The sequence below is a fragment of the Ochotona princeps genome, chromosome 16, assembly GCF_030435755.1.
Source record: "Ochotona princeps isolate mOchPri1 chromosome 16, mOchPri1.hap1, whole genome shotgun sequence".
NCBI classification, from domain to species: Eukaryota; Metazoa; Chordata; class Mammalia; order Lagomorpha; family Ochotonidae; genus Ochotona; species Ochotona princeps.
Genome location: NC_080847.1, coordinates 25,153,838 through 25,178,327, shown reverse-complemented (window position 1 = coordinate 25,178,327; position 24,490 = coordinate 25,153,838). Strand labels below are relative to the sequence as shown.

At 39.0% G+C, this 24,490-nt stretch overlaps 1 protein-coding gene across 11 annotated transcripts in view; it reads left to right on the top strand.

Annotated features, from left to right (window-relative positions):
- Nucleotides 1–22,995, top strand: part of CHD9 (chromodomain helicase DNA binding protein 9) — a 230,587-nt gene extending 207,592 nt beyond the window's left edge. For 3 of the 11 annotated variants that reach the window (XM_058674690.1, XM_058674689.1, XM_058674691.1), the window contains exons 31-39: nt 905–1,813; nt 2,669–2,832; nt 4,459–4,731; nt 5,436–5,604; nt 8,877–9,016; nt 9,250–9,471; nt 11,554–11,682; nt 15,977–16,081; nt 19,113–22,995. In XM_058674690.1, coding sequence (XP_058530673.1) covers nt 905–1,813; nt 2,669–2,832; nt 4,459–4,731; nt 5,436–5,604; nt 8,877–9,016; nt 9,250–9,471; nt 11,554–11,682; nt 15,977–16,081; nt 19,113–20,003 — 3,002 coding nt within the window. In that variant the 3' untranslated portion in view covers nt 20,004–22,995. The remainder of the gene's footprint in view (nt 1–904; nt 1,814–2,668; nt 2,833–4,458; nt 4,732–5,435; nt 5,605–8,876; nt 9,017–9,249; nt 9,472–11,553; nt 11,683–15,976; nt 16,082–19,112) is intronic. The other 8 variants (XM_004583849.3, XM_058674695.1, XM_036492680.2 and 5 more) reach the window with 5 other exon arrangements.
- Nucleotides 22,996–24,490: the final 1,495 nt, after the last annotated feature.

Here is a 24,490-nt window from a genome sequence, read left to right as displayed (position 1 = left end):
TCCATCAGTTTACTCCCTAAATGGCCTCAATGGCTGGAGCTGAGCCTATCCCAAGCCAGGAGCCAGGAACTTCTGCATCTCCCACATGGGTGCAGGGTCCCAAGGCCATGGTTCATTCTCCACTGCTTTCTCAGGCCATACACAGGGAGCTGGATGAGAAGTGGAGGAGCCGGACAAACTGTCACCCACATGGGATGCTGGTGCCTGCAGATGGCAGAATAGGTATTTGAGCCATCATGCTGGTTCTCCCCCCACTACTCTTCTGTTTAATGAATTATTTATTCATAATAGTATAGACTCATCTATTTCATTTGTATATTATAATGTCATTATTTGTTGTTCAAATTGTTTCAGATTTTGTTATTAAGAGCTCCTTAGGTTAATGTCTACATTATTTTGACAAACCTATGCCTTTTTAAGTACTTCCCAAGTACTAGGAACCTTGCTTTATAAAAATAGCATCTCGTGAAAAGGAGTGTAGCATATTCTGATGTTGAAACTGAATTACTGTGTGAGTGGAATTATTGTGTAGTGCTGGACAGGTGTGCCTGTGTTACCCTTGTGAGTTCATCACCATGCTGTAAGTTATCGTGTACAGTTTAAGGTAGATCAATTTACATTTGTTTGGTGTTTCTTTTAACTTTTTCATGCTAGTTATGTTTTTAAGATATAAACTAACATGCTTTAAAAAGTATGTTTTACCTAACATAGGCAGTCTGGTGTTTTGTGTAATTTTCAGTGCTTTTTTTAAATTAAATTTTTCTTAATTTGAAAATATCAAAAACGAATGTTGCAAATCGTGCAGTGATCCTGAATAGAGGTACATTTATAAAGTTGCATTATTTGTTTCACATCTATAAGGAAGTATTGTTAAGTTACTCTATCTGCCTTTGTTTCAATTTAGAATTGGTGGATCCAAATATTTTTATCCAACCAATCACAGAGGAACGCGCTTCTAGAACTTTGTATCGCATTGAACTTCTGAGGAAAGTGCGAGAACAGGCCCTGCGACATCCGCAGTTATTTGACCGCTTGAAGCTTTGCCATCCAAACCCAGACTTACCAGTCTGGTGGGAATGTGGCCCTCATGACAGGGATCTGCTGATTGGCGCTGCTAAGCATGGGGTGAGCCGAACAGACTATCATATTCTTCGTGACCCTGAACTCTCATTCATGACGGCTCAGAGGAACTACAGTCAAAGTAAGATGGCTCATTCAAGGACTTCTACCCCACTTTTACAGCAATATCAAGTAGCACTTTCTGCTTCTCCTCTTACCTCTCTGCCTAGGCTACTAGATGCTAAAGGTATTATTCTAGAGGAGATGAAAGTTAAAAGTGAAAACCTCAAAGAAGAAGCTCAGTCCTCTGAAGAAGAATCGATGTCTTCTGTGGAAACCAGGACACTAGTAAAGTCTGAGCCTGTAAGTCCCAAGAATGGTGTTTTACCACAGGCCACCGGAGACCAGAAATCTGGTGCAAAAGGCGAAACAGACAGACGCATGGTTGCAGCCAGAACAGAACCCCTAACTCCAAACCCAGCTTCCAAAAAGCAGAGAGTCCACAAAAGAGGATCAGAATCTAGTTCCGATTCTGACTCCGATTCTGAGAGATCATCCTGTTCTTCCAGATCATCTTCTTCCTCGTCTTCCTCCTCCTCCTGTTCCCACTCTCGATCGGGCTCTAGTTCTTCTTCATCCTCGTCTTGTTCTTCAGCATCGTCTTCATCCTCTTCCTCCTCCTCTTCCTCATCATCATCCTCTTCATCTTCATCAGAAGAAAGTGACAGTGAAGAAGAGGAAGTCCAGAAGCGAGGTATTTGCATGAAACATTTTGCTATTTTTGGGACAACTTTGCAAGTGTAAATGAAAAGAACATTATTCAGATAATTTGTTCATATTTAAAATTTTTTACTTAAATTTTATGTATCAAAATTTTGTTAGAAATTTTCTACAGTAAAAGAAGCTAACAAGACTGGTATATGCCCCACCTTCAGTCTTCAAGACATTGCAAGATAGATCAGCTCACCAGGAATTCGAAATTTTATACAATCTACATATTTCCTTGTGAATACCTTAAATTCTGTTTTTCCTGAAAGAAATTGATTACTGAACATGTTAGAGAAAGTGTTATATAGATAGCCATCACCAGGAGTTTCGGTTCAACTTACCGGCAGGAATACCATGGACTGTCCTTAACACCTGTATACTAGGCAGAGTATTGGTAAGAACTTACAGGTTATAAACAAAACAGTACTAAGTTTTTTTGTTCTGCAGGCATCTCGTAGCAATCCAACAGTTGAGGTACAGATATATGAGTCCACATCAGACATGTCCAACAACAAGAATCTCATTTGCCAACTCCATGTACCTAACTTCTCAGTTTTGGGTAAACTTCATTTGCAGAATTATAACACATTCATCGGGCATATATAGCCCTAGAATTTCAAATGAAGTCTGTCAATTAGACATCATTTTAAAATAATAACATATTTTACTGTATTATGGGTGACATTGACATTTTCTTTTCCTTTTTTAACCATTTTATTTTACTATTGCTTATTTTTACTTAAATTCTTTTTGTCTCCAAATGTGTTAAAATGCTTCAAAAGCACATACAGCATTTCATGCCATCTTTTGTAAAAATGGATAATGGTTGCAATTTTCTTAGCAGAAGGCACACCTCACATGAAAGCCTACGACGAGGAAAGTGTTGCATCACTCAGCACAACTCAGGATGAGACCCAGGATAGCTTCCAAATGAACAATGGGACACCAGAGTCTGCTCACATCTTACAAGGTGGATACATGTTGGCAGCCTCCTACTGGCCAAAGGTGAAGGAATAATTCCTTGTTTTGATAGGACTTTCATTATGATTTTTCTGTCACATGCCAGCACCCTATGCTCCTGCAAGGATCAAGGCTGAGAGATGGGGAAGAATTGATTAGAAATAGGGCAGAAATAAGGAAGAATAATACAAGATGAAGAAGCAGTGGAGGCCAGAGTTGACCCTTGTGCTGCCAGGCGCCAGTGCCCAGAGATGCTCCCTGAGTCCATTCTGTGTGTACAGATCAAACATTACATAAGACTGATGGTCTGATATGACTTGCAGATTGCAAGAGTGATTAGCAATCACATTCTTTGATTAATTGTTCAAGTTGCTGTCCTCCTTAGGGGCCAGGCAGTTTGGTGCTAAGCTAACAATCCCTCATTAAGACAGGCCTGTCAACTCCTGTCTCCTTGTTCTTCATGGCAGCCAGGCCCAAATGCGAGCATTTGAACATCTGTCCCCGTGCATGGCAGCATGCCTACAACCTTATCTTCTTCTCATAAATAACCATGAGTTAAGGTCCTGGTTCCCGTCAATAAGGTGAGGTCACCTACTAGACAGGCTGTGGCCTTCTCTACAAGACCTTAGTGAAGCCCAAACTAAGCCATGGCCAAAAATCCCAGAAATTTTTCTGTATTGCTATACTGGTAAATATCATGCAGGCTTTCCTATTTTTTAATACGTGTCTGGTCATGAAAGCTTTCCTGCATATTGACAGCACCTATGCTGGAACTATGCAGAGACCAGCTGAAAGTAGCATTTTTATGTTTTTGACTTTTTTTTTTTTTTTTTAAGATTTGTTCACTTACTTAAAAGTCAGAGAGAGGAGAGAGATATGTTCCGTGTGTTAGTTCACTCACCGCATGGCCCAGTAGCCTCGTCTAGGCCAGACCGGAGCCAGGAGTCAGGAGATTCTTCCAACTCCCGCTTGGAATGGCAGGGGCCCAAGCAGCTGGGTCACCTTCTGCTGATTTTCCCAGACCCTTAGCATGTTGCAGTATCAGAAGTGGAGGACTCAAACAGCACCTGTGGATGTTGCAGGCAGTGGCTTTACCCAATATGCCACAGCAACGGCCCCTAAATTATTTCTTATACTTCTGAATTGTTCAATTTTTTTTTTATATATAGAACCTCTGTTAGTTTCATAATTGTAAAAGCAAAGCAAGGGTGGGAGTTTCATGTCGCAATTAAGCCACCACTTTGGACATCCACATCCCATGTTTTGAGTCCTGATTCTTCTAGTTTCAGCTTCCTGCTGATTATACAGCAGGTGCATCGTCTCAAGTAGCTGGGTCCTTGGCAGTAGGTGAGAGACCTGGGTTGAATTTTAGATTCCCAGAGTGAACCCAAAAGGCAGTGAATGTGCCCATTCACTCACTTGTTCTGTCTCACCACCCTTCAGTAAACAATTAAAAAAAAAAGAAAGAAACCTACCTTTGTGACCTAATATTATTCATCTTCACCAAAGGAGTGATTCTTGGAATTGTAGTTAAGTATGTGAGAGTATGTATGTAGGCCATATATACTTATGTTGTTCCAGGGTTAAATCCAGTAAGACTCTTGTGCTATTTGATCTTCAAAGGTCTGCCTTCATTATTAAAATGTTATATTCTGATGTGCACTTTTCTAGGATCGTGTGATGATCAATCGGTTGGATAGCATTTGTCAAACAGTTCTGAAAGGGAAATGGCCGTCAGCTAGAAGAAGTTATGATGCTAACACAGTGGCTTCCTTCTATACTACAAAACTGCTGGACAGCCCTGGAGCAGCTGCAGAATATAGTGAGCCCAGTGTCTCTACTCCCCCAGGTGCCAGTGTGAAAGAAGAACATGAGCAGTCAGCACAGATGTCAAAGGTGAAGAAGCATGTACGAGAAAAGGAGTTTACAGTGAAAATCAAAGACGTATGTGTATTTTTATTGCCCTAGGGCCTGGTTGCGATTGCGGTGTGCAGCATGCTTTTCCTGCAGATGGCTGCCTGCTCTTAATTCTTCCTTTCTTCACATACTTGTTTCCTGGCATTTGGATTGTTTTCTTTTTGATATCCAGGTTATAAAACTTGAATATTCTACTAGAGGGATCGTCATTACATGTGTTTCTCTCCCTATATTTCTGAAAATAGTTCCTCTGCTGATCAAGATGCTTTCTTAAAACACTGTGACAATTTCTATTTTGGTTCTCTTATGTAATATCTAAATGGTATGTCAGTGCACTTTCTCTTTTAAACATTTAGCATGCCTGTTTATGAGTAAGCTTTAACTTTAGTACATTGAAGCTCAGTGGAAGACTCAGTGTCTGAAATCTGAGGATTACTGTAAAATATCAAATAAATAATGTACACTGAGACCTATGGCTAATGCTGAAAACATCACAATACTTTACTCTCACAGAAGACATTTTGCTCAAAAAGGTGTGGGCATTAGTACACAATTTTACTAATGATTGTACTAACTGGTTGAAAGAGTTTTATTCGGTTGATTTATTAATGAAATCAATGAACATCATTAGTATTTCAAGGTTTCTTTTCTAAGCAAAAAAATTTCACTTAATATCTTACAGAAGGAGTTTTAAACCATTTCATCCTAATAGTAGTATATTCATTTAATAGGAAGGTGGTTTGAAATTGACGTTTCAGAAGCAAGGGCTTGCTCAGAAGAGACCATTTGAAAGCGAAGACGGTGCCCTGGGGCAGCAGCAGTACCTCACTCGACTTCGGGAGCTTCAGAGCGCATCAGAGACCAGCCTCGTCAATTTTCCAAAGACTGTGCCAGTTACAGGTAAATATACAAATGATCATTATCTTGGTATGAAATACTCTCTATAATTTTCCAAACCCCTGTCTAAGACCCTAGTAATAAAAATTTCTTCACCTGATCTTAACTCAAAAGTCAAGAAATGCTAATGTTATGCCCTCTTAAGTATGTTAGGTATTAATTGGTAGCAAATTAATAAATAAAATAAAAATTACCAAAAAAATTACCAATTAATGTAATTTTAAATCTTAATAAATATTCATTGGCACATTGACAATGCCATTTTAAAACACAGAGGGCAGTAAGGCTTGAAAATCATTTTGTCAATAACAATTCAAATAATACTCATTGTGGAAATATATTCTGAATTTTAAAACAGTCACCTGAAAGACAAAATAATAATAATTGGCAGGAGTTCAAATGAAAAATTCTAGGAGCCAGTATTGTAGCTTAGCAAGTAAATCTGTTGTGAGCAGTTCCAACGTCCTTGTGTTTCCTGCTGCTCCACTTCCAGTCTGTGCTGGCAAAGCAACAGAGAATGGCCTGAGTGCTTGGGCCCCGCCACCTGCATGGCGAACTAGCCTAAAGCTCCTGGACACTGGCCTCTTCAGCCATCCGAGGAGTGACCCAACAAGTAGAAGCTACATCTCTCTCTTTCTGTTTATCTTTCTCTGCAAGTCTTTGAAATACGTGTTTTTTTTAGAGTCTTGTGTCTACAGGATGCAGAATTATTGTCGTTTCCCTGAAAGATAATCTTTTATCCTCATGGAGTGCCTAAGGAACAAGGTTATCTGCTACCATATTCAACCCTATTTGTTGTTTGGCGGCTGTCATTATCAGAAAACTTCTTATTTAAAAGCAAATTGTGCTTGATATATGCTCTTTTCAGTTATTGAATTAATTTAGTCTCATTTTGATAGCAAATGTCACTCATATCTTCTAACATTTTGACAGTTTGACTCAAACATTAAACCTAATTAATACTGTGTGCTCTGTAGTCATTGAAGAATGTATTTGACATTTCATTTTCTTAACTTAGACTAGTTGTCTGTGTCTTGTCTGAAAGAGTGGTGTCAAGAACTGGAAATAATATAAAAAAAATCAATTGAGTTACAATGTGAGGGCCACAGCAAGTCCAACCCCAGAAGCTCTGCGTTTTAATCGTAGCACATGAGCAGCTTTCCTTGTAACACAGATTAGGCACCTTATTTCAGTATCCTAGTAAGTCTGCTTGCATTCAATAAATGCAATGAAATTTAGAAACCTTTCAAAAATTCAACTGTGCATAGGATGCGGGATTCCTAGTATTTGGGAAAATAATTACCACTGTTTTCTTGAATTGGTTGCTGTTTCCATTTGCTGCTGTTACCACTGTGTAATTATAAATTAGTTAGCCTCATCAGTGTCATTTTGATCTCTTGTGGATTCATTAATCATTCAGTGTAATTTCCAATTACTAGACTTTCAGACATGTATGAATTGCATTTAAAATATGAACCAGTCATACTTGTAGTATAGAAGTGTAAATCCTCTGCTTAATCATTGCTTGTAAAGCATATAAAAATGTGCTTTATATTATTGTTTTGTACTAAGAAGCTGTTTTTTTCTTTCACCAGAAGATGAGCACAGATGAAAAAAAGATAAACTTTGGGCTCTTTTGCCCAATCTGAGTTGGGTTTAAAAATACCACTACTCTGTTAACTTCACTATAAAATGTAATTGAGGAGTGGGTATTTAGGTTAGTCCCTAATCCCATGTCCCCACTGTCAGCATACATGGGTTTGCTTTCTGACTCTGGCTCCTGGGTCAGTTTCAGGCCAGTACAGACTCACAGACAGCAGTGACAACCAGGTACTATGACCTAGCCCAGCCCAGGTCTGACAACCGGGTACTATGACCTAGCCCAGCCCAGGTCTGACAACCAGATACTATGACCTAGCCCAGCCCAGGTATCCCAAGTGGCAGGTGCCTTAGCCTGACCCACACATGCCCTTCAGTTCCCCATTCTAAACCACTTTGTCTCATCAGCTCCCTGCAAGTGCACCTACAAGTGCACCTTTGTCTCTTCAGCCCCTGCAAGTGCAATAGCTTGGGTTGTGGAAGACGCCAGAAATCATTCCTTCCCTGTCAGACATGCCTTCAGCTACTCCCACTTCAGTATGTCCCCAGACTCCTTCTCCAGGCAGTCTGCAGCCCCACCCCCACCCCTCAGAGGCTAGGGTGGTGTGTCCCAGCGCAGAGTCCCCGCCTTCCTCACGTATCTTTGAGAAGAAGCAGCAGCACTGTGTTGACATACTGATAGAATTCACACAAATTTGGCATTAACCAAATACTTGCCAGCTACTGGCTGCTTTTCTTCCAACAGTGTAATGCTTGCCTAGGTATAAGGCAACCTAGGTAATTTCCTACAACTGGGGCAGAATAGCATTTTTTTAAAGCAATAATTCAGGAGTGGACAATTGATCTAGCAGTTAACACGCTGGTTGGCTGAGGTATCACATTGGTGTACATGGTTACCCAGCTGTGGCTCCTCCTTCCATTCCTGCTACTGTGGACCCTGGGAGGCAGGGGTAATGTCTTAGGTAATTGGGTCCTGGAACTCCCATGGGAGACCTGGATTGAATTCACGACTTTTGCCCTGCCCAGCCCAGCCCCAGCTGTTAGTGCATTTTTGAGCAGTGAATCATCAGACAGAAGTCCTGTATCTCTGCCTATATGCAAGTGAATAATATTTTAGGAAAGATGTTCTTTTATTAAAACTAAAATGTGGTTTTTTCGGTGGGTATTGTACTTATTTTTTTCTTATGATGTAAAGCACATTTTTGAAATTGAGATTGGGAGATTAGTGACTTGTGAAGTAATGCATCCATCAAAACAGCAATATTATTCATGTGGAAAAGCAGCAGCCGACCCAAGTCCTCGGGCCCCTCTACCCAGTGGGAGCCATGGAGGAAGGTCCTAGCTCCATTGTTTGTAACAACCCACCTCCAGCTGTTAAGATCATCTGGGGAGTAGACCAGTGGATAGAGGATCTCTGTCTTTCCCGCTTTCTGTGTACTCTGCCTTTCAAATAAATAAATCCTTTAAAGGAAAAATTTAAAACATGAAAGAGGCCTAACTGCTGTTCTCTGAGTTTTGAAATAAGAAATGAAGAGTGACGATTTTAGTCCAACCATTGTTTGATTTTAAGATAAGTAAAATGAGGGTTAACACGTTCATATATCTAGGAAAGTCATCATGTCAACTTGCCTAAGATCTAGGTTTGTATCATTGTTTTACATTTTTAATTTCATTAGGTACTGCTATTCAATCAACTGTTGGTGCCAATGGAGTGATATTAGACAACCAGCCTATTGTCAAAAAAAGAAGGGGAAGGAGGAAGAATGTAGAAGGTGTTGACATCCTCTTTTTTAACAGAAATAAACCACCTAATCATGTAAGTAAAGCAGTGCTTAAAAATAACTGTTCTTGACTCTAAAATTTAGTCCTAATAAAAATACATGCTAATGTTTTGTGAATTTTTTTTTTGGTTTTTTTTTTTTTTTTTTTTAGAAATTATGGAAGTTGGAAGCATGCCATTTTTAGGTTCTATCTTTGTAGAATCTGATACTGGCCAGGACTAAAACGATGAGACATCGCAATAATGACCTTCTGTGGTGTTTTCCACAGGTTCCTTCGAGCTTAACCACCTCACAGATGTCCACAGGAATAAGCCCAGCACTGTCCTACGGTCAGCCACAAGGAACTCCTGATCTAGAAAGTCCAGTTCCAGTTATTAATCTTAAAGACGGAACAAGACTTGCAGGAGACGATGCACCCAAGAGAAGGGATTTGGAAAGGTGGCTAAAGGAACATCCAGGTTACGTGGAAGATTTAGGAGCATTTATTCCGGTAGGTGGAACCTTAAAAACTTTGACATATTTTAGTTTTACTGTATAAAGACCTATAATGATGAAATATGTTTTCTTACCTCCTATTTCAAATTTGTGTTCCCCCTAAGATTGAGGAAGATTAGCAGAAATTAATTATCACCATCTTTTTCATTATAAAATACACTCTTTTTCTGTTTTAACTATGTGTATACAGTTGTATGGATACATTTACCCTGTGTTATTTAATGTGTACATTAGACTGAATTAGGATGGTATTGTTACAATTGTTTATAAAGAAGTTGAAATACCAATTTTTTTTTCTTTAAAGATTTAATTTTTTGTTTGAAAGTTACAGAGGGAGAGACAGAGGTGTTTCATTTGCTAAGTCAGTCCCCAAAAGGTTACAACTTTAGGGCAGGACCATACTGAAGCCAGAAGCTTCCTCTGGGTCTTCGGCATGGGTGGCAGGTCCATAAGCACTGGAACCACCCTCTGCTGCATTCCCAGGCAAGTAGCACGGAGCTGGATAAAAACAGGAGCAGCGGGGACATGAAAGACACTTGTATGGCACTCTGGCATTACAGGCGGCGGCTTACCAGCAGGCATATCCTCTTAATAATGAAGTTAGCAAGCCTGTTCTGTCTGCCTCCATTATGAACACTAAATGGATAAGCCAGAAAAAGCTGATCTTAACGACTGTGTCCTCTATTTTGTATCCCAAGGACTTAACGTACAATTCTTAGTAAATAGAACAGCATTGAGTTCGTTGTAAATATTTGTTGACTATAATTTTAAAATGAAAATCTTAACAGCTAAAATAATATATAAAATGATTATTATCTGGTTAACACGACAAAATTATTTGTCATTATTGACAAGGAGACGCCAAAGTGTGGAAAGAATGTGTCTGTGATACACATTTAGATCCAGTGTTTTACGTTACTCTTGTCAGCAGGAAACATCCTGGTTATCTAGACTGGAGAGCTTGAGTCTTGACTTTTAAATGCTCTTCAGATCCCTAGTTTAATAAAATGATGCCACAAATTTTCAAGCTTTCATTTAATTGATTTTTATTTTGGTGCCAAATAATATGTTTCACCAAATATCCTTACCAGTTATTCATTTGTATTCATTCATTTTACAGTTTGTAAAACAATGAGAATCACTAGTTCAGCCCTACTTTTTTTATCTGAAAGGCAAAGTTTCAGAGAGAGAGATCTTCATCTGCTGGTTCATTCCTGAAATAGCTGCAGTGGTCAAAGCTGAGCCAATCAGGAGCCAGAACTTTCTTTTGGTTCTCCCGTATGAGTGCAGGGACCCAGAGACATGAGCCTCCCTCCACTGCTTTCCCTGGCACGTTAGCACCAAGAGATAGGTGGATTGGAAGTGGAGCAGCCATACCCAAACCAGTGCCCACATGGGATCCTGGCACTGTAGGCACCAGCTTTACTCACTATGCCACAACTCCAGGCCTCATAATTTTCATTGACTACACAGTGTGCTTATTAATGGCTTACCATTTTAAATGACCAGGGATTTAATGGTGAACAATGCAAACGTGTTGTTTTTGGACAAGTTAGAATGTAGTCCCTGAAGGATTCTCATACTTTCCTCTACCACCGCAAAAGAATCATTAACTTTTTAAATTTTTCTGTTCATTCATCATCTTTATCACAGATAAGCCATTAATCGTGTTGTGTTAAACTTTAAGATTTAAAAACATGGAGTGGGCATTTGGACTAGGGGTTAAGAAACCAGTTAAAATGCCTGTGTCCTATACTGGCCAACCTGTTAGAGTCCATGTTCCTGCTCCTGACTCCAGCTTCCTGCTAATGTGTTCCCTGGACACTGCAGGTGATGGCTCGAGTAGCTGAGTCTCTGCAGCCATTCAGTTCTCGGCTCCCAGTGCTGCCTCGCCCCTGCTCTTGTGGATGTTCGGGAGGGACCCAGTGGATGAGAACTCTGTGTCTCTGTTTGTCAGATAACATGTATATGTATACTCCTGCATACATATTACTTGCACTAGCTCACTTTGTAATATTTTGAAGAGTTTCTTCACAGCCAAGGATTTTAAAGATATTTCTTTGTCTATATATTTTAGAGAGTGCAGCTTCATGAGGGAAGACCCAAACAAAAAAGGCATCGGTGCAGAAACCCCAATAAACTAGATGTTAATAGCCTCACTGGCGAAGAACGTGTTCAGCTGATTAACAGAAGAAATGCCAGAAAGGTATCCATATCTTTGTTTTTAATCCTTCATGTTGATTCAATATGTGAGAAACCTGTAAACACTATTTCATTACGCAGTGTTTTCTAATAGAGCAGGACATGAGTTGAGTTCTGCAGATTGGTGGGGAAAGACAGTGACTGTGTTTTTATGCAGTCTAATTTCAAATATCACATCATTAGCTAGGCTCTTAATTAATGAAATTGCTCAACATATGCCTCAGCATTCCGCTGCACGCTTGTACACTGCACAAGCGCACTGCATCTAGGCTACGATTTGCTTCAGGAGGCAGTTGTGTTCCCTGGGCAACATTTGGCAATGTCCAGTGATACTTTGGTAATCTTGATTCTCCATGTGGCAATTGGAAGGATGCTACTGACATCTAACAGGTGGAAGACAGAGATGCTTGTAAGCATCCTCAGTACTTAGAACAAGTCCCCAAAGTACCAGTCCAAAGGCTGAAGAACTCTGAAACAAGGCAACAGCACGCCTTAGCTGTCATAAATTCACCACACATGGATTACCAGTTTCCCATCAGACGGTGTGTCTCATTGGAACAAGCAGGCATACTGCATGCTTTCCTGATAAAAACAAATGTCTTACAAGTACCTTCTAAATTCGTGGCACATCTGCAAATCTTATTTTACTGATTGACGAGTGTGAAGAGTCAAGGATCTTGTAAAGTCTATTTCTGATCCAGACAGGATTCAGTGGTTGCTTGATCAGACTGTTTTACTTGCAGAGGTCTCCATTTACCTACAAAGTCAATGATAGAAGACCTGTGATACGTTTTGTAGAAGTGTAGCTCTGACACACTGTTTTTACTTTGACGAGCAAGCAACAAGCAAGAATGGAAACATGGCGCCAGGATAAGAACAACAAATTTCTCACTGAGTTCTTTGATTCATCAACTAAAATATTTCACATAGGTCATGTTAATCTCTGATTCTCCTTTGCTGTCTGTTAAACACCTTGATTGCTATGATAAAAATATATATTAACATTTGAATTTGTCATCACAAATACTAGGATTAGAAGAAAACTTTTTGAAATAACAGTTTTGTTAATATTGTTATACATACTGGCTTGTGAAAATTAATACTAAGTTGCCCCACTTTTTTATTTTTAATATTGTTTACATAGTTGAGACAGATGCATGGCCATGTGGACCTCCTATTACTGTGGGGAAGGTCAGGTATGGAGGAAAGTGGGTGGGACTTAGGTTTCAGTTTGGTTGTTTTTTTGTTTTGTTTTGTTGTTGTTGTTGTTATTGTTCCCCGTATCTGCAGGGGAGGAGTTTTGGAGGGCTGCTCCTTGACGTCAAGCTACATCAGCACCCAAGAATGGGTGATAGTCCTTTGATGATGCTAGAGACCCCATTGTGGGAAAGAGGGTTCCAAGTGTGTTGCTACCTGTATGGTTTCAGTAGTCCAGAAACTGTCGATTTTGCTGTACCAGTGTTGAAAAAAATCTTTCCAAGGCCTGCTGGCTGACAGAGTCCACGGTAGTGCATCCACAGACCCCAGAACATGCTGCAAAGCTTGTCCAGGAGGATTGGCCAACCTGTTCTGCTTTCCATCCATTGAAAAGGAAGTTGACATCTTAATGCTGACCTGGATGAGTTGGCCTTCAAGTTATCCCAATTTTGTAACGAGAAAAGTTTACTAAGATTTTGTTAAGTGTTTTGAAGTGGTCACACAGATGTTTTAAAGAAAAACCAAGTTGAATTTTAGTATTTAATTGTATGCTTGCATAAATTTTCTCAGCCAGTTTTAAGAAAATGGAATAGTTTTGGAATTATTTACTTGTTAGGTTTTATATTAAGCATTCTACAGTTTGGCTGTTGTAACCTTATGAGGAAGCTTTTTCTTTCCCTTAATTTGTAGAGTCTTATCTTTAGTCGGGGCTACAGTCTTAAGGAATGTTGGGTTACTAAGGAAAATAATCTACCTACTAAGTTCCTATAAACCTCCAAAAGGGTTCTAATTTAAATTGAAGTTTAATGAAACTTCTAAAAAAAAAAGGAAGATTACAAGAAGAATTCCAAATGTGCTTAGAAATAGGAAGTATGCTTGACCATATTAACTTCCGTCTGTATGAAGATATAGTCATATTCACTCAAAGGGATATGGCACAAGGAATAACTGAAGAAATATCCTCAGACTCCAAAATGATTTTAAATTGGTAGTTTTAAATCATTTGTCCAAATATAATTTTTAACATCTTCCCAGTCCTAAATATAATATTCTTAATTGAGATTTTTAAATATATCTCAGTGTCATACACCTTGTTATATTGGGTGCTTTTCTGTGTTTTCAAATTTACATGTGATTGATTAGTTATCGTACATTTTTTTTAAAGATTTACTTATTTTTATTGGAAAGGCAGATTTATAGAGAGAAGGAGATACAAAATGCAGAGAAAACTCTTCCACTTACCCACTGGCTCACTCCCCAAGTGGCCACAAGGGCCGAAACTGAGCTTATGCAAATCTAGGAGCCAGGAGCTGCCTCTGGGTCTGTTACACAGGTGCAGGGTCCCAAGGCTTTGGGCCATCCTCCACTACTTTCCCAGGCCACACGAAGGGAGCTCGATAGGAAGTAGAACCACTAGGACACAAAATGGTGCCCACATGAGATCCCAGCACATGCAAGGCAAGAATTCAGCTACTAGACCATGGCGCCAGACCATAGTTAGAGCACTTTTTAAAAAATATTTTTTTTGTTGTTTATTTGAAAGGCAAAGCTGCAGAGAGAGCAGTCTTCCATTTGCTGGTTCACTCTCCCAAATATCTGTACCAGCCAGGGCCAGACAAGCCTGAGACCAGGAACCTGGATCTGCCTCATGGCTTCCCACATGGGCGCAGGGGCCCACGCAGTTGGGCCATTTCTCCACTGCCCTCCCAGAAACATTTGCAAGCAGTTGAATTAGAAGTGGAGCCAGCTGGGACCAAAACGGACACCCATAGGGGATGCTGGCATTTGTGGCCAGTGTCTTAATTGCTATACCACAGCACCAGCCTCTAGCATTTTCAACATAAAACAGATACTTATTGTTTCAAATTTTAGAGAATAAATCTGTATATAATAAATTAGAGTGTGGGTTTTTGAGATATGGAATTGAATTATGATACTAACACTTATTAGCTGACTCTGGGCAAAGTGTATACCTTCTGAAGCTGAATTCCTTCATTTGTAAAGTAGACCAAGGGGCCAACACAGAGGTATACCAACTGAAGCTCAGCTTGCAGCTTGGGCATCCCACGTGGGCACCCTGCTGTGACCTGGCAAGGCAGCAGAGGATGCCTCAACTTCTTGGCCTCCTGCACCCATGTGGAAGACCCAGAAGCAGTTCTTGGCTTCAGATTGGCTCACTTCCAACCATTGTGGCCATGTGAGGAGTGAACCAGCAGGTGGAAGATCTCTATCTCCTTTGTGTAAATCTGCCTTTGGCATAAAAATAAATGTTTTAAAAAATTAGACATAATACTTTCTGAAAAGGATGTAATGAGAAATAAAATATAGTCTTTGCTACTTAGTATGTTGTAATTATTTATTATGTGCTAGGTATTATGCTAAGACATTTGAATTGTCTCTTTTATCTTCATGAATCCTAGGAGGGAAGTATTGGTGTAACCCTTACTTTACAAATTAGAAAACTCAGGCTCAAAGGCATTGACTGATTTGCCCAAATTTGCAAAGCTGGTAAATCTGACTCTAAAAGGTATGATTTTAACTAGGCTATAGGCTATACTCCCCAGCAGGCTACTACCTACATAAACATTTCATTGCCAGGCCTGGGACAGTAGCCTAATGGCTAAAATCCTCTCCTTGCATGCCCGGGATCCCGTATGGGCATCACTTTATTCCCTAGCTGCTCCACTTCCCATACAGCTCCCAACTTGGGGCGTGGGAAAGCAGTAGAGGATGGCCCAAGACCTTGGGAACCTGCGTCTACATGGGAGATCGAAAAGAGACTCCTGGCCCCTGCTTTCGGATTGGCTTGGGGAGAGAACCAGCAGACAGATGAGAGATCTTCCTCTCTGTCTCTCCGCTCTCTGTATGTCTGCCTTTCCAATAAAAATAAATACGTATCAAAAAAATAATAAAGTTTCAATACCACATGATTATGTAGTGTATCAATGGATTCTGGTGGTCTTTTCTAATCATGAAAATTGTTAGACATGGTCCAAAAACAGTTCTAAAGAAATGTTATCGAAGTAATACTGATTAAAAGCAACAAATAATTTCAGATTGAATTGTGTTTCAAGGATTTAATCATCTGTTTTCATTTATAGGTTGGAGGTGCATTTGCTCCCCCTTTGAAAGATTTGTGTAGATTCCTAAAAGAAAATGCAGAGTATGGAGTAGCTCCTGAATGGGGAGATGTTGTGAAGCAATCGGTGAGCATTTGCAAATACTAACATACGTATCATTTTCATAATCATATAGCATTTAAGCATATTTTATAATAAATGTTTAAAATGCATAAGCTATTCCATGAATATGTGATAGTATTTTTCAGTTCAGGATTTTCTTTTGCAAACCATGTCCCAGATTAGTTATATGTATGTTGAGTGAGAACGCACAATGATTATGTAGTGATTTGTTTTTATTTTAACCTCCTAATTAAACATTGCCACAAGGAATAATTAAATATGTCAGCCAAAAAGTGTGTGTGTGTATGTGTATGGATATTCATCATGGTATAAAAATTGAACATAAAATAATCAGCTATCCATATATTGGAGACTGTAATTTAAAAGTGGAAGAAAATTGGATGACAAGATAGAAAATGTTCACAGTTTATTAAATATGATAGTAGCTCAACTTTTAGAATAGGTGCTAGCACTGTGGCATGCTGGGTAAAACCACCACCTACAGGACTGCCGTCCCATATGGGTTTCGGCCTGAGCCTTCGCTGCTCCGCTTGCTGTCCAGCTCCTTGCTGCTGCAGCTGGGAAAGCATCAGAAGGCCCACAACCTCGAGTCCTTGTGTCCCTGTGGAGGACTCCTAAGAAGCTTCTGGCTCTGGCTTTAGACCGGCCAACCACTGTGGCCATTTGAGAGGTGAACCAGTGGATGCAAGATCTCTCTCCCTCTGTCTCTTTCTCTCTTTCTCTCTGAAACTCTGCCTTGAAGTAAATAAATCTTTAACAACATCAGCAACAATAACAAACCCTTTTAGAATATTTAAATTGGTCCCGGCACAGTAGCCTAGAAGTTGATGTCCTCGCCTTACACGTGCCAGGATCCCATATGGACTCCAGTTCTAATCTCAGCAGCCCCACTTCCCATCCAGATCCCTGCTTGTGGCCTGGGAAAGCAGTCAGGGATGGCTCAAAGCCTTAGGTCCCTGCACCCATGTGGGAGACCTGGAAGAGCTCCTGGCTTCAGATTGGCCCAACTCCAGCTGTTGCAGCCGCTAGGGGATTGAATCATCGGGCAGAAGATCTTCCTCTCTGTCTCTCCTCCTTTCCGTATATCTGACTTTCCAATAGAAATAAATAAATATATTTTTTAAAAAGAATGTTAAAATCTAGCTGCATGGTAAATGGTTAATGAATAATAGCAGAGAGGGGAGACAGAGATGTAAAGATATCCCATCTGATGGTTCACTCTTGAAATCGCCTCAGTGGCTGGAGCTGGGCCAGTCTGAAGCCATGAGTCTGGAGCTTCCAGGTCTCCTACATGTGTGGAGGGGCCCACGGACTTGTGCTATCTTCTGCTACTTTTCCAGGCCACAAGCAGGGAGCTGGCTCAGAAGTGGAGCAGCCAGGACAGGAACTGGTGCCCATGTGTGAAGCCAGTGCCAAGGCAGACTCTTAGCCTTTATTAAGTACACAAGAATGTACCCTAAAACATTAGCCGTTTGTTATCTCGGCATGGGACTGTAATTTTTTTTTTGAGAGTTAGTTTTGTGATTTATGCAATCAACTGTAATAGCTTTGTAGAAGGTATGTATAAGGAGCAGTCATTTGACACAACAGTTAAGATCTTTTGGAGGGCCTCGTCTGCTATTCGAGTGCCTGGTTTCAAATCCCAACTCTACTCCGATTCCAGTTCTGTGCTAATGTGCATCCTGGAAAGCAGCAGATTACGGCACAAGGTCTTAGATCCCCAGTGCCCACATGGAACACCTGGATTGGATTCCAGGCTATTGCGGACAATTGGGAAGTAAATCTGCAAATGAAAGATAGCTTTCTCTCTTTCTCTCTCTCTTTGCCTTTTAAATTTTTTTTAAAAGATTTATTTATTTCTATTGGAAAGTCAGATATACAGAGAGGAGGAGAGACAGAGAGGAAGATCTTCCGTCTGATGATTCACTCCCCAACGGCCGGTGCTGTGCCGATCTGAAGCCAGGAACCAGGAACCTCTTCCGTGTCTCCCACGCGGGTGCAGGGTCCCAAATCTTTGGGCCATCATCGACTGCTTTCCCAGGCCACAAGCAGGGAGCTGAAAGCTAATCTCAAGAGTTTTTTCTTAAACCACTCTCTAAGCCTACAGTACTGCATACATAGCCACTAGGCTCATGTGGCTGCTGAGCACTTGCAGTGTTAAGCCTGAAGTATATACAAAAAAAAAAAAAGCATGAAAGTTGTTTATGTAGATTACATGTTGAAATATTTTGTGTTGGGTTGGGTTTAATAGATTGTAGTATTAAAAAATGCATGTCACACATTTCTACTTTTTGATATTACTACAGAGAAAGTTTAAGTTATGCATGTGGATTATGTTATGTTTCTATTAGCTGGTGCCAGTCTAAAGTATCTGAACTCCTGAAACTTCCAGGTTTTGAGCCCTCAGAAAGTCATGGGAGAATCAATGAAAGTGGCATTGATAATCTGAAGATGCTACTACTATTCTAAACCGAATTATCTTTTCCCCCTTTTTCAATAACGTTCAGTTTGATGCCATCTTCCTGTTCTCACGATGACAATCAACAGATTGCTAGGAGAACTGCTAAGACTCATGAGAGACGAGGTTTGAGTTCCTGACTCGCAGCTTTAGGCCTGGCCTAGGCCCAGCATATGGGACGTGACCCAGCAGATGAGACATCTATTGTAGCCTTAGCCTTACTCGTACCTTCTTTATCCTTTCCTAATTGTCCTTCTCTAGAGAAAGTGGTGAAACATGTCAGGCTTATGAAAGTACCCATAAACATTTCTTCTTTGAATCTTAAATTTCCTAAAAATTTTAGAACCTAAACTTCACTATGCTGCCAGACCCAGGCCGCTTTCTATGGTCATCCTACAATAATGAAAATGTAATAACTTTTTCAAGCCACTGTATACAGGAATATAAAGCTATGTTATCTTTTTTACGATTATTTTATGTCATTACAAAGTAAGCTTATGGCTGTTTCCTATTTGTAAGAAGTTACTTGGTTTTGCTTTCATGGTACTATTGTCAATGAGTGTGTCTTTCTTCCAGGGGTTTCTTCCAGAGAGTATGTATGAGCGCATTCTCACTGGTCCTGTTGTGAGAGAAGAAGTGAGCAGGCGCGGGAGGCGGCCTAAAAGTGGGATTGCCAAGGCTGCAGCCGCGGCGGCGGCGGCGGCAGCAGCTGCTACTGCCTCCACGGTCTCAGGCAGTCCTCTGTTACCCAATGGACTACTTCCAGGTGTGGATCTCACAACTCTTCAGGCCTTACAACAAAACCTACAGAACTTGCAGTCACTGCAAGTCACTGCAGGGCTGATGGGAATGCCTGCTGGCCTTCCTTCCGGAGGAGAAGCCAAAAACATGGCTGCTATGTTCCCTATGCTGCTGTCGGGAATGGCTGGTTTACCAAACCTCTTGGGCATGGGGGGACTCCTGACAAAGCCTACAGAATCTGGGACTGAAGAGAAAAAGGGAAATGACTCTAAGGAGCTAGAAGGAAAGAAAGAAAGGACAGAGAGCCAAAGTCCAGAAAATGGTGGAGAAAACTCGGTGTCAAGTTCTCCTTCAGCTTCCTCCACGGCTGCATTAAACACAGCTGCAGCTGCCAACCAGTTAGCTCTTAACCCACTGTTACTATCTAATATACTTTATCCAGGGATGCTTCTCACTCCAGGCCTTAATCTTCATGTTCCAACTTTGTCCCAGTCCAATACTTTTGATGTGCAGAAAAGCAAGAACAGTGACTTAGGCTCCTCTAAATCCGTAGAAATAAAGGAAGAAGAGCCTGGAGTTGGAGATCAGGAAGACAAGGATGGGACTGTAGCAAGTCCTCTCAATGACAACAGCACAGATGAGGGCTCAGAGAAGGCCGACGCTTCCTCTGCGTCCGACAGCACGTCGTCATCCTCCGAGGACTCAGAGTCTAGTACTGAAGACTGACATCCAGACTCTGCACTTAAATTATGAACTGATTTGGGGATTTTTTTTTCTTTAACTATTAATTGTAAATAGCCCAGTGTTGAGTGCATCAATAACTTACTGACCGAACATTTCAGTTATTTGTTTAGAAGTGCAAACTGCTTTCAGAGACATTTTGCATGTACTATTTCTTAAGATTCCTAAGTTTCTGAACTCGTATGTACTATCAAATACATAAAGGTGTAAAATGACAACAAAAGGCATTATAATTTTGTTGGGGGTTAATTTTATGAAAATTATGCTCAATAAGAGTTGTATATTTAATATATTTGCAGTGAACACAGAATACTTTATGCATATTACTGATTTAATTTGAATATAGTTTTACAGCCTCCTTGACACCTATAATTTACAGATCAAAACTCAGCAATAATTTGGGCAGCTAATGAATGTCATGAAAGCTGTAGAATCTACATCACCATCCATTGCTTTAATTACATGAAAATGCTCTAGTGTTGTGATGCACTGCTGATGTTTCCAATTCAGGTACAAGTATGTTTTAAAGAAGAAATAAGTTTCCCAATCAGCCAATTTAACTGGCTACCTGTTACCTCAGCTGAGTTAGTTTAGGAAGTTTACATTCATTTCTAATCCTACGCTTGTTTTCAGGGGTTTTTTAAACACATCCTCTCTGTCACGTTGATCTGGCAAGAAACATGACTTGCTTTTTGCTGGGCATCACTTGAACATCAGCAGAATCAAGTCATGAAATAATCCTTCCTGTGTCATGTGACTTTGGCACCCTAGAGACATTTAGTTTCAAAGTTTCAGCGTTTGGCCTCCTATTGGAAAAAAAAATTGTCTCTGATGAATAATACCTTTCCAGGGTTCAAAAAAGGCAAACTCATGAAATGCCACTGAAAAGAATTTTCAACACAGCATACTTCATGTAAAAAGAAATTGTTCGTTCACTTTATTTGTATAGGTTTCTATTTGTGTTTTTATTTTTGTCATGGAACTGTTCTAAAATTAGCAAATAATTGTCGTAAAGTAATATGCAGCCAGTCAAAATTTGTTTTTTGAGTTTTCTAGGTATACACAAACTAAATGTTGCCCAGAATCAGTGTTGGGTTATCAGTTTATATTAAATATACTGAGTTGCCCATGTCGCAAATGCACTTTGAAAATGTTCAAAATATTTACAAGTTATACCTGTAAACCACAGAAATGAAGCCCAAGGCTTCTATCCAGTTTCTCAGAACCCTTTACCATGTAAACTTTGTCTGGTATTTGATTTGTGATACAGTTTCTCCCGATAAAGCTGCTACTATTCTGACAAGGTAGAGGTCCAGGTTCACCTTTATATACATGCAAACAATTAGAACTGAATTAGATGTTAAAATACTTATATTCTAAGGAGAGAGAAGTGTTACTGTTTTCTGGTACTCAAATATTTAAGTCAATGATACAGTTGGCCAGGGGATTAATTTAGAGCAACAAATAGCAACAACAAAACCACCTGAATTCTCTCCTATGGGGGAAAAAAAATTTTTTTCAGTATGTTTGATAAACTGTGGCTTTGTCATGAATTAAGCAATTATATTAGATTTTCTAAGACCTTTACCAGTGAATTATGTTTCTGTATGTAAAATAACTAACCCCTTATTAGAAAGACAGTGTTATATGTATTTACAAAATTATATAAGTTCCATTGGGATTGTATTGATTTTTGTATTTTCCAAAAGTAGTACTTTGAATTGATAGTCCTTTATGCAATGTCTTAGCAATAGTCACTATAAAGCCCATCCAGGAGAAGAAATGGGTAGTAATCCTTCATCATGAAAATGATGTATTACATATTTAGTATCTTCCCTTTGCAGTATTGCACTTTTGTTTAACTAGGATACACCTATGAGATAGCCAAAGTTTTCAAACACAGTTAACTTTGTTTGCCGGTGGAGTATTTCGACACCATTCAAATTTCCTTTCCTGCCTCTAGTTCTACCCACATGATCTTTATTCCTTTCTTTCCTCAATTTTAAAAAAAAGGAAAAAAAAAAAAGAAAAAAAACCCTAGATCTTGTCCCTAAAATCTAATTTATATCAAATTTATGAGATAAAGTATTTTCCTAATTATGGTCAAATAAATTTGGTTGACATCCTAGTGATTCTCTTTCTATGTAATAAGGCAATTGCAGTTTTCAGAGCATTAAGGCTAGTATTAAATAACTTTAAACATTCTCTTGGGTTTCAAGACACTTCTAGTAAGTGATAATGGAGAATTGTTGTCCAGCTATCAGCTCAGAAAAAAACATGCAGATGTGGTTGTGTAAAGTTAAGGGTTATAAGGAAAAAAAAATCAGTAGAATTCATACTAAAGTTGAAAGGATATCCAAGTATGTGTTGGTAGTTACTGAAAGAATTATAGCTGTTATTGCCTTGTATTTATACCCTTGTTTCAGGTCTCATGATTCAAGTCTTAGTCCAGTTTTTCTTTTGTGGACATTTGCAATATTTACCAGTTGTGTTTTGTGTAGTCTGAATTTGCTTTCTGTTGTAGTTGAGCAAACGTCTTAAAAAGTCATTTGTAATTTATTAAATTACTTTCTATGATGTTCTATAGAGCAAATGGAAGTTTAATTATTTTTTATTAAACATATTCTTTGACTACCCATGATGTCAGCCTCTGTACATGACAGTACTTCTGTAAATTTTATATATATGATATCAGTTACAAAAGAACCATAGTCATAAAATCTTTAAAAGATAAGTATAGGTCCAATTTTTAAAAGATAAGACTTCATATAATTTAGACACAGTATCTCAGATGTTTCCAGTGTTTTATTGTTGGCCCAGCTTCTTGATTTTGCAACCTAGTCCCTATCCCGTACTGAGCATTAAGCATTTATCTCCTTAAGTTTTATTCTCTTGAGCCTTTGAAAAAAATCCAGAAAGACTCAGCTAATATCTAATCTCTTAAGTCCATCTTAGAAACGCACAATTGTTTTTATTCTTGGTCTTAGGTTCTTTTTTTTTTTCAAACTTCATTACTAATGGTGGTATTTTTGCTAATGTTAATAGATATATTTTCTGATTATAAAATGAAAGCAGTGGAGTCACATCATATATTCATTTGACTTGAACACATCCAACTATACCTTGAAAATTGTACACCTTTTTTTTTCTGTACAGAATAGCATATTAACACAAGCCAGCCTCATTTAGTACCCACCCATACTAACCTGTTTTAGTACTGGAGGAAGAAAACGGTATGTTGATATATTAGAGAAAAGACACCCTGTATAAGTACGTAAGGATATACTTCAACATTTTATGAGCTAAGTTAGGAAAAAGCAACTCTTGAATAAACTTAGAACTTCATGTAAATGCAACATAAGTTGTTAAATAGGCAGAAAAGTACAAATATTTTAAGCATAAACTCATGCAGTTTAAGCACTATTAAGATGTGTTTTATATAGCTATATTATGGCCTCCAAAAGCTCCACTCAGAACCTTAAAATGTGACCTTATTTTGGAAATAGAGTCTTGTTAATTGGTTAAGTAATGGTCCTACTAGATTAGAGTAAACCATAAATCTAATGACTTATCAAAAGAAAAAAGATAACAGCGTACTAAGCTATGAGTGAATGCATTTTGTTGTAAGCCACCAAGTTTGTGTTAGATTGATATGGCAGCCTTAAGAAACTAATGCATTTTCATATTAAACCAGTTACATGGCACAAAATTTTTATTGTACTGCCCTTAATACAGTGACCTATGTAGATAAGAATTCTGTAATGTGAGTTTTAATACATAAGACTAGCTCATAGTTGTAATTTGCTTGATACTATACTCAAAAAAAGTGACATTTGGTTTCATACATGGGTTTTTGCATCCATTTCTAATAATTTGCTTGATTCCTAGAATTGAAAATGCTTCCCGTTTTTAAGGATGTTGGTGTGAGGTTTATAGTTAAGCTATTAGTAGCAATTGATATACTGCCATTAGCACACATTTTGTGCATGCCCATTTATCCAGTCCTTATCAATACTGTGTATTGCATCCTTAAATAATCTTTGCCAAATAGGCAAAACATCTTCATGGTTTTTAAAGTTAACTTGTCATCCTTTCTTAATAAGAAATAAGATGCATATTCCAAAAAAAAAATCCAAGGGGAGATGGAATAGTAGCAAATAGCCCTGTAATGCTGACATTCGAGGAGAGTTGTTAACTCTTGTGAAATTTTTCTTTGCATATAGATATATAATTTTAGTAAGAATGAAGTTAGAATGTACATACCATTTTGTAACCTTTCATTTACTGTATCATGATTATCCTCTCATGCCATTAAAGACTCTTCCACAATATCTTAAGGGCTTTCTAATATTCCATTATACAGATTTAAATGTATTTAATATCCAGTTATTGTACATCTAGATAGATTTCAGATAGATGGTTTTTCTTAATAATGTGTAGTTAGAATTTGATTCTTCATTAGAATAAATACT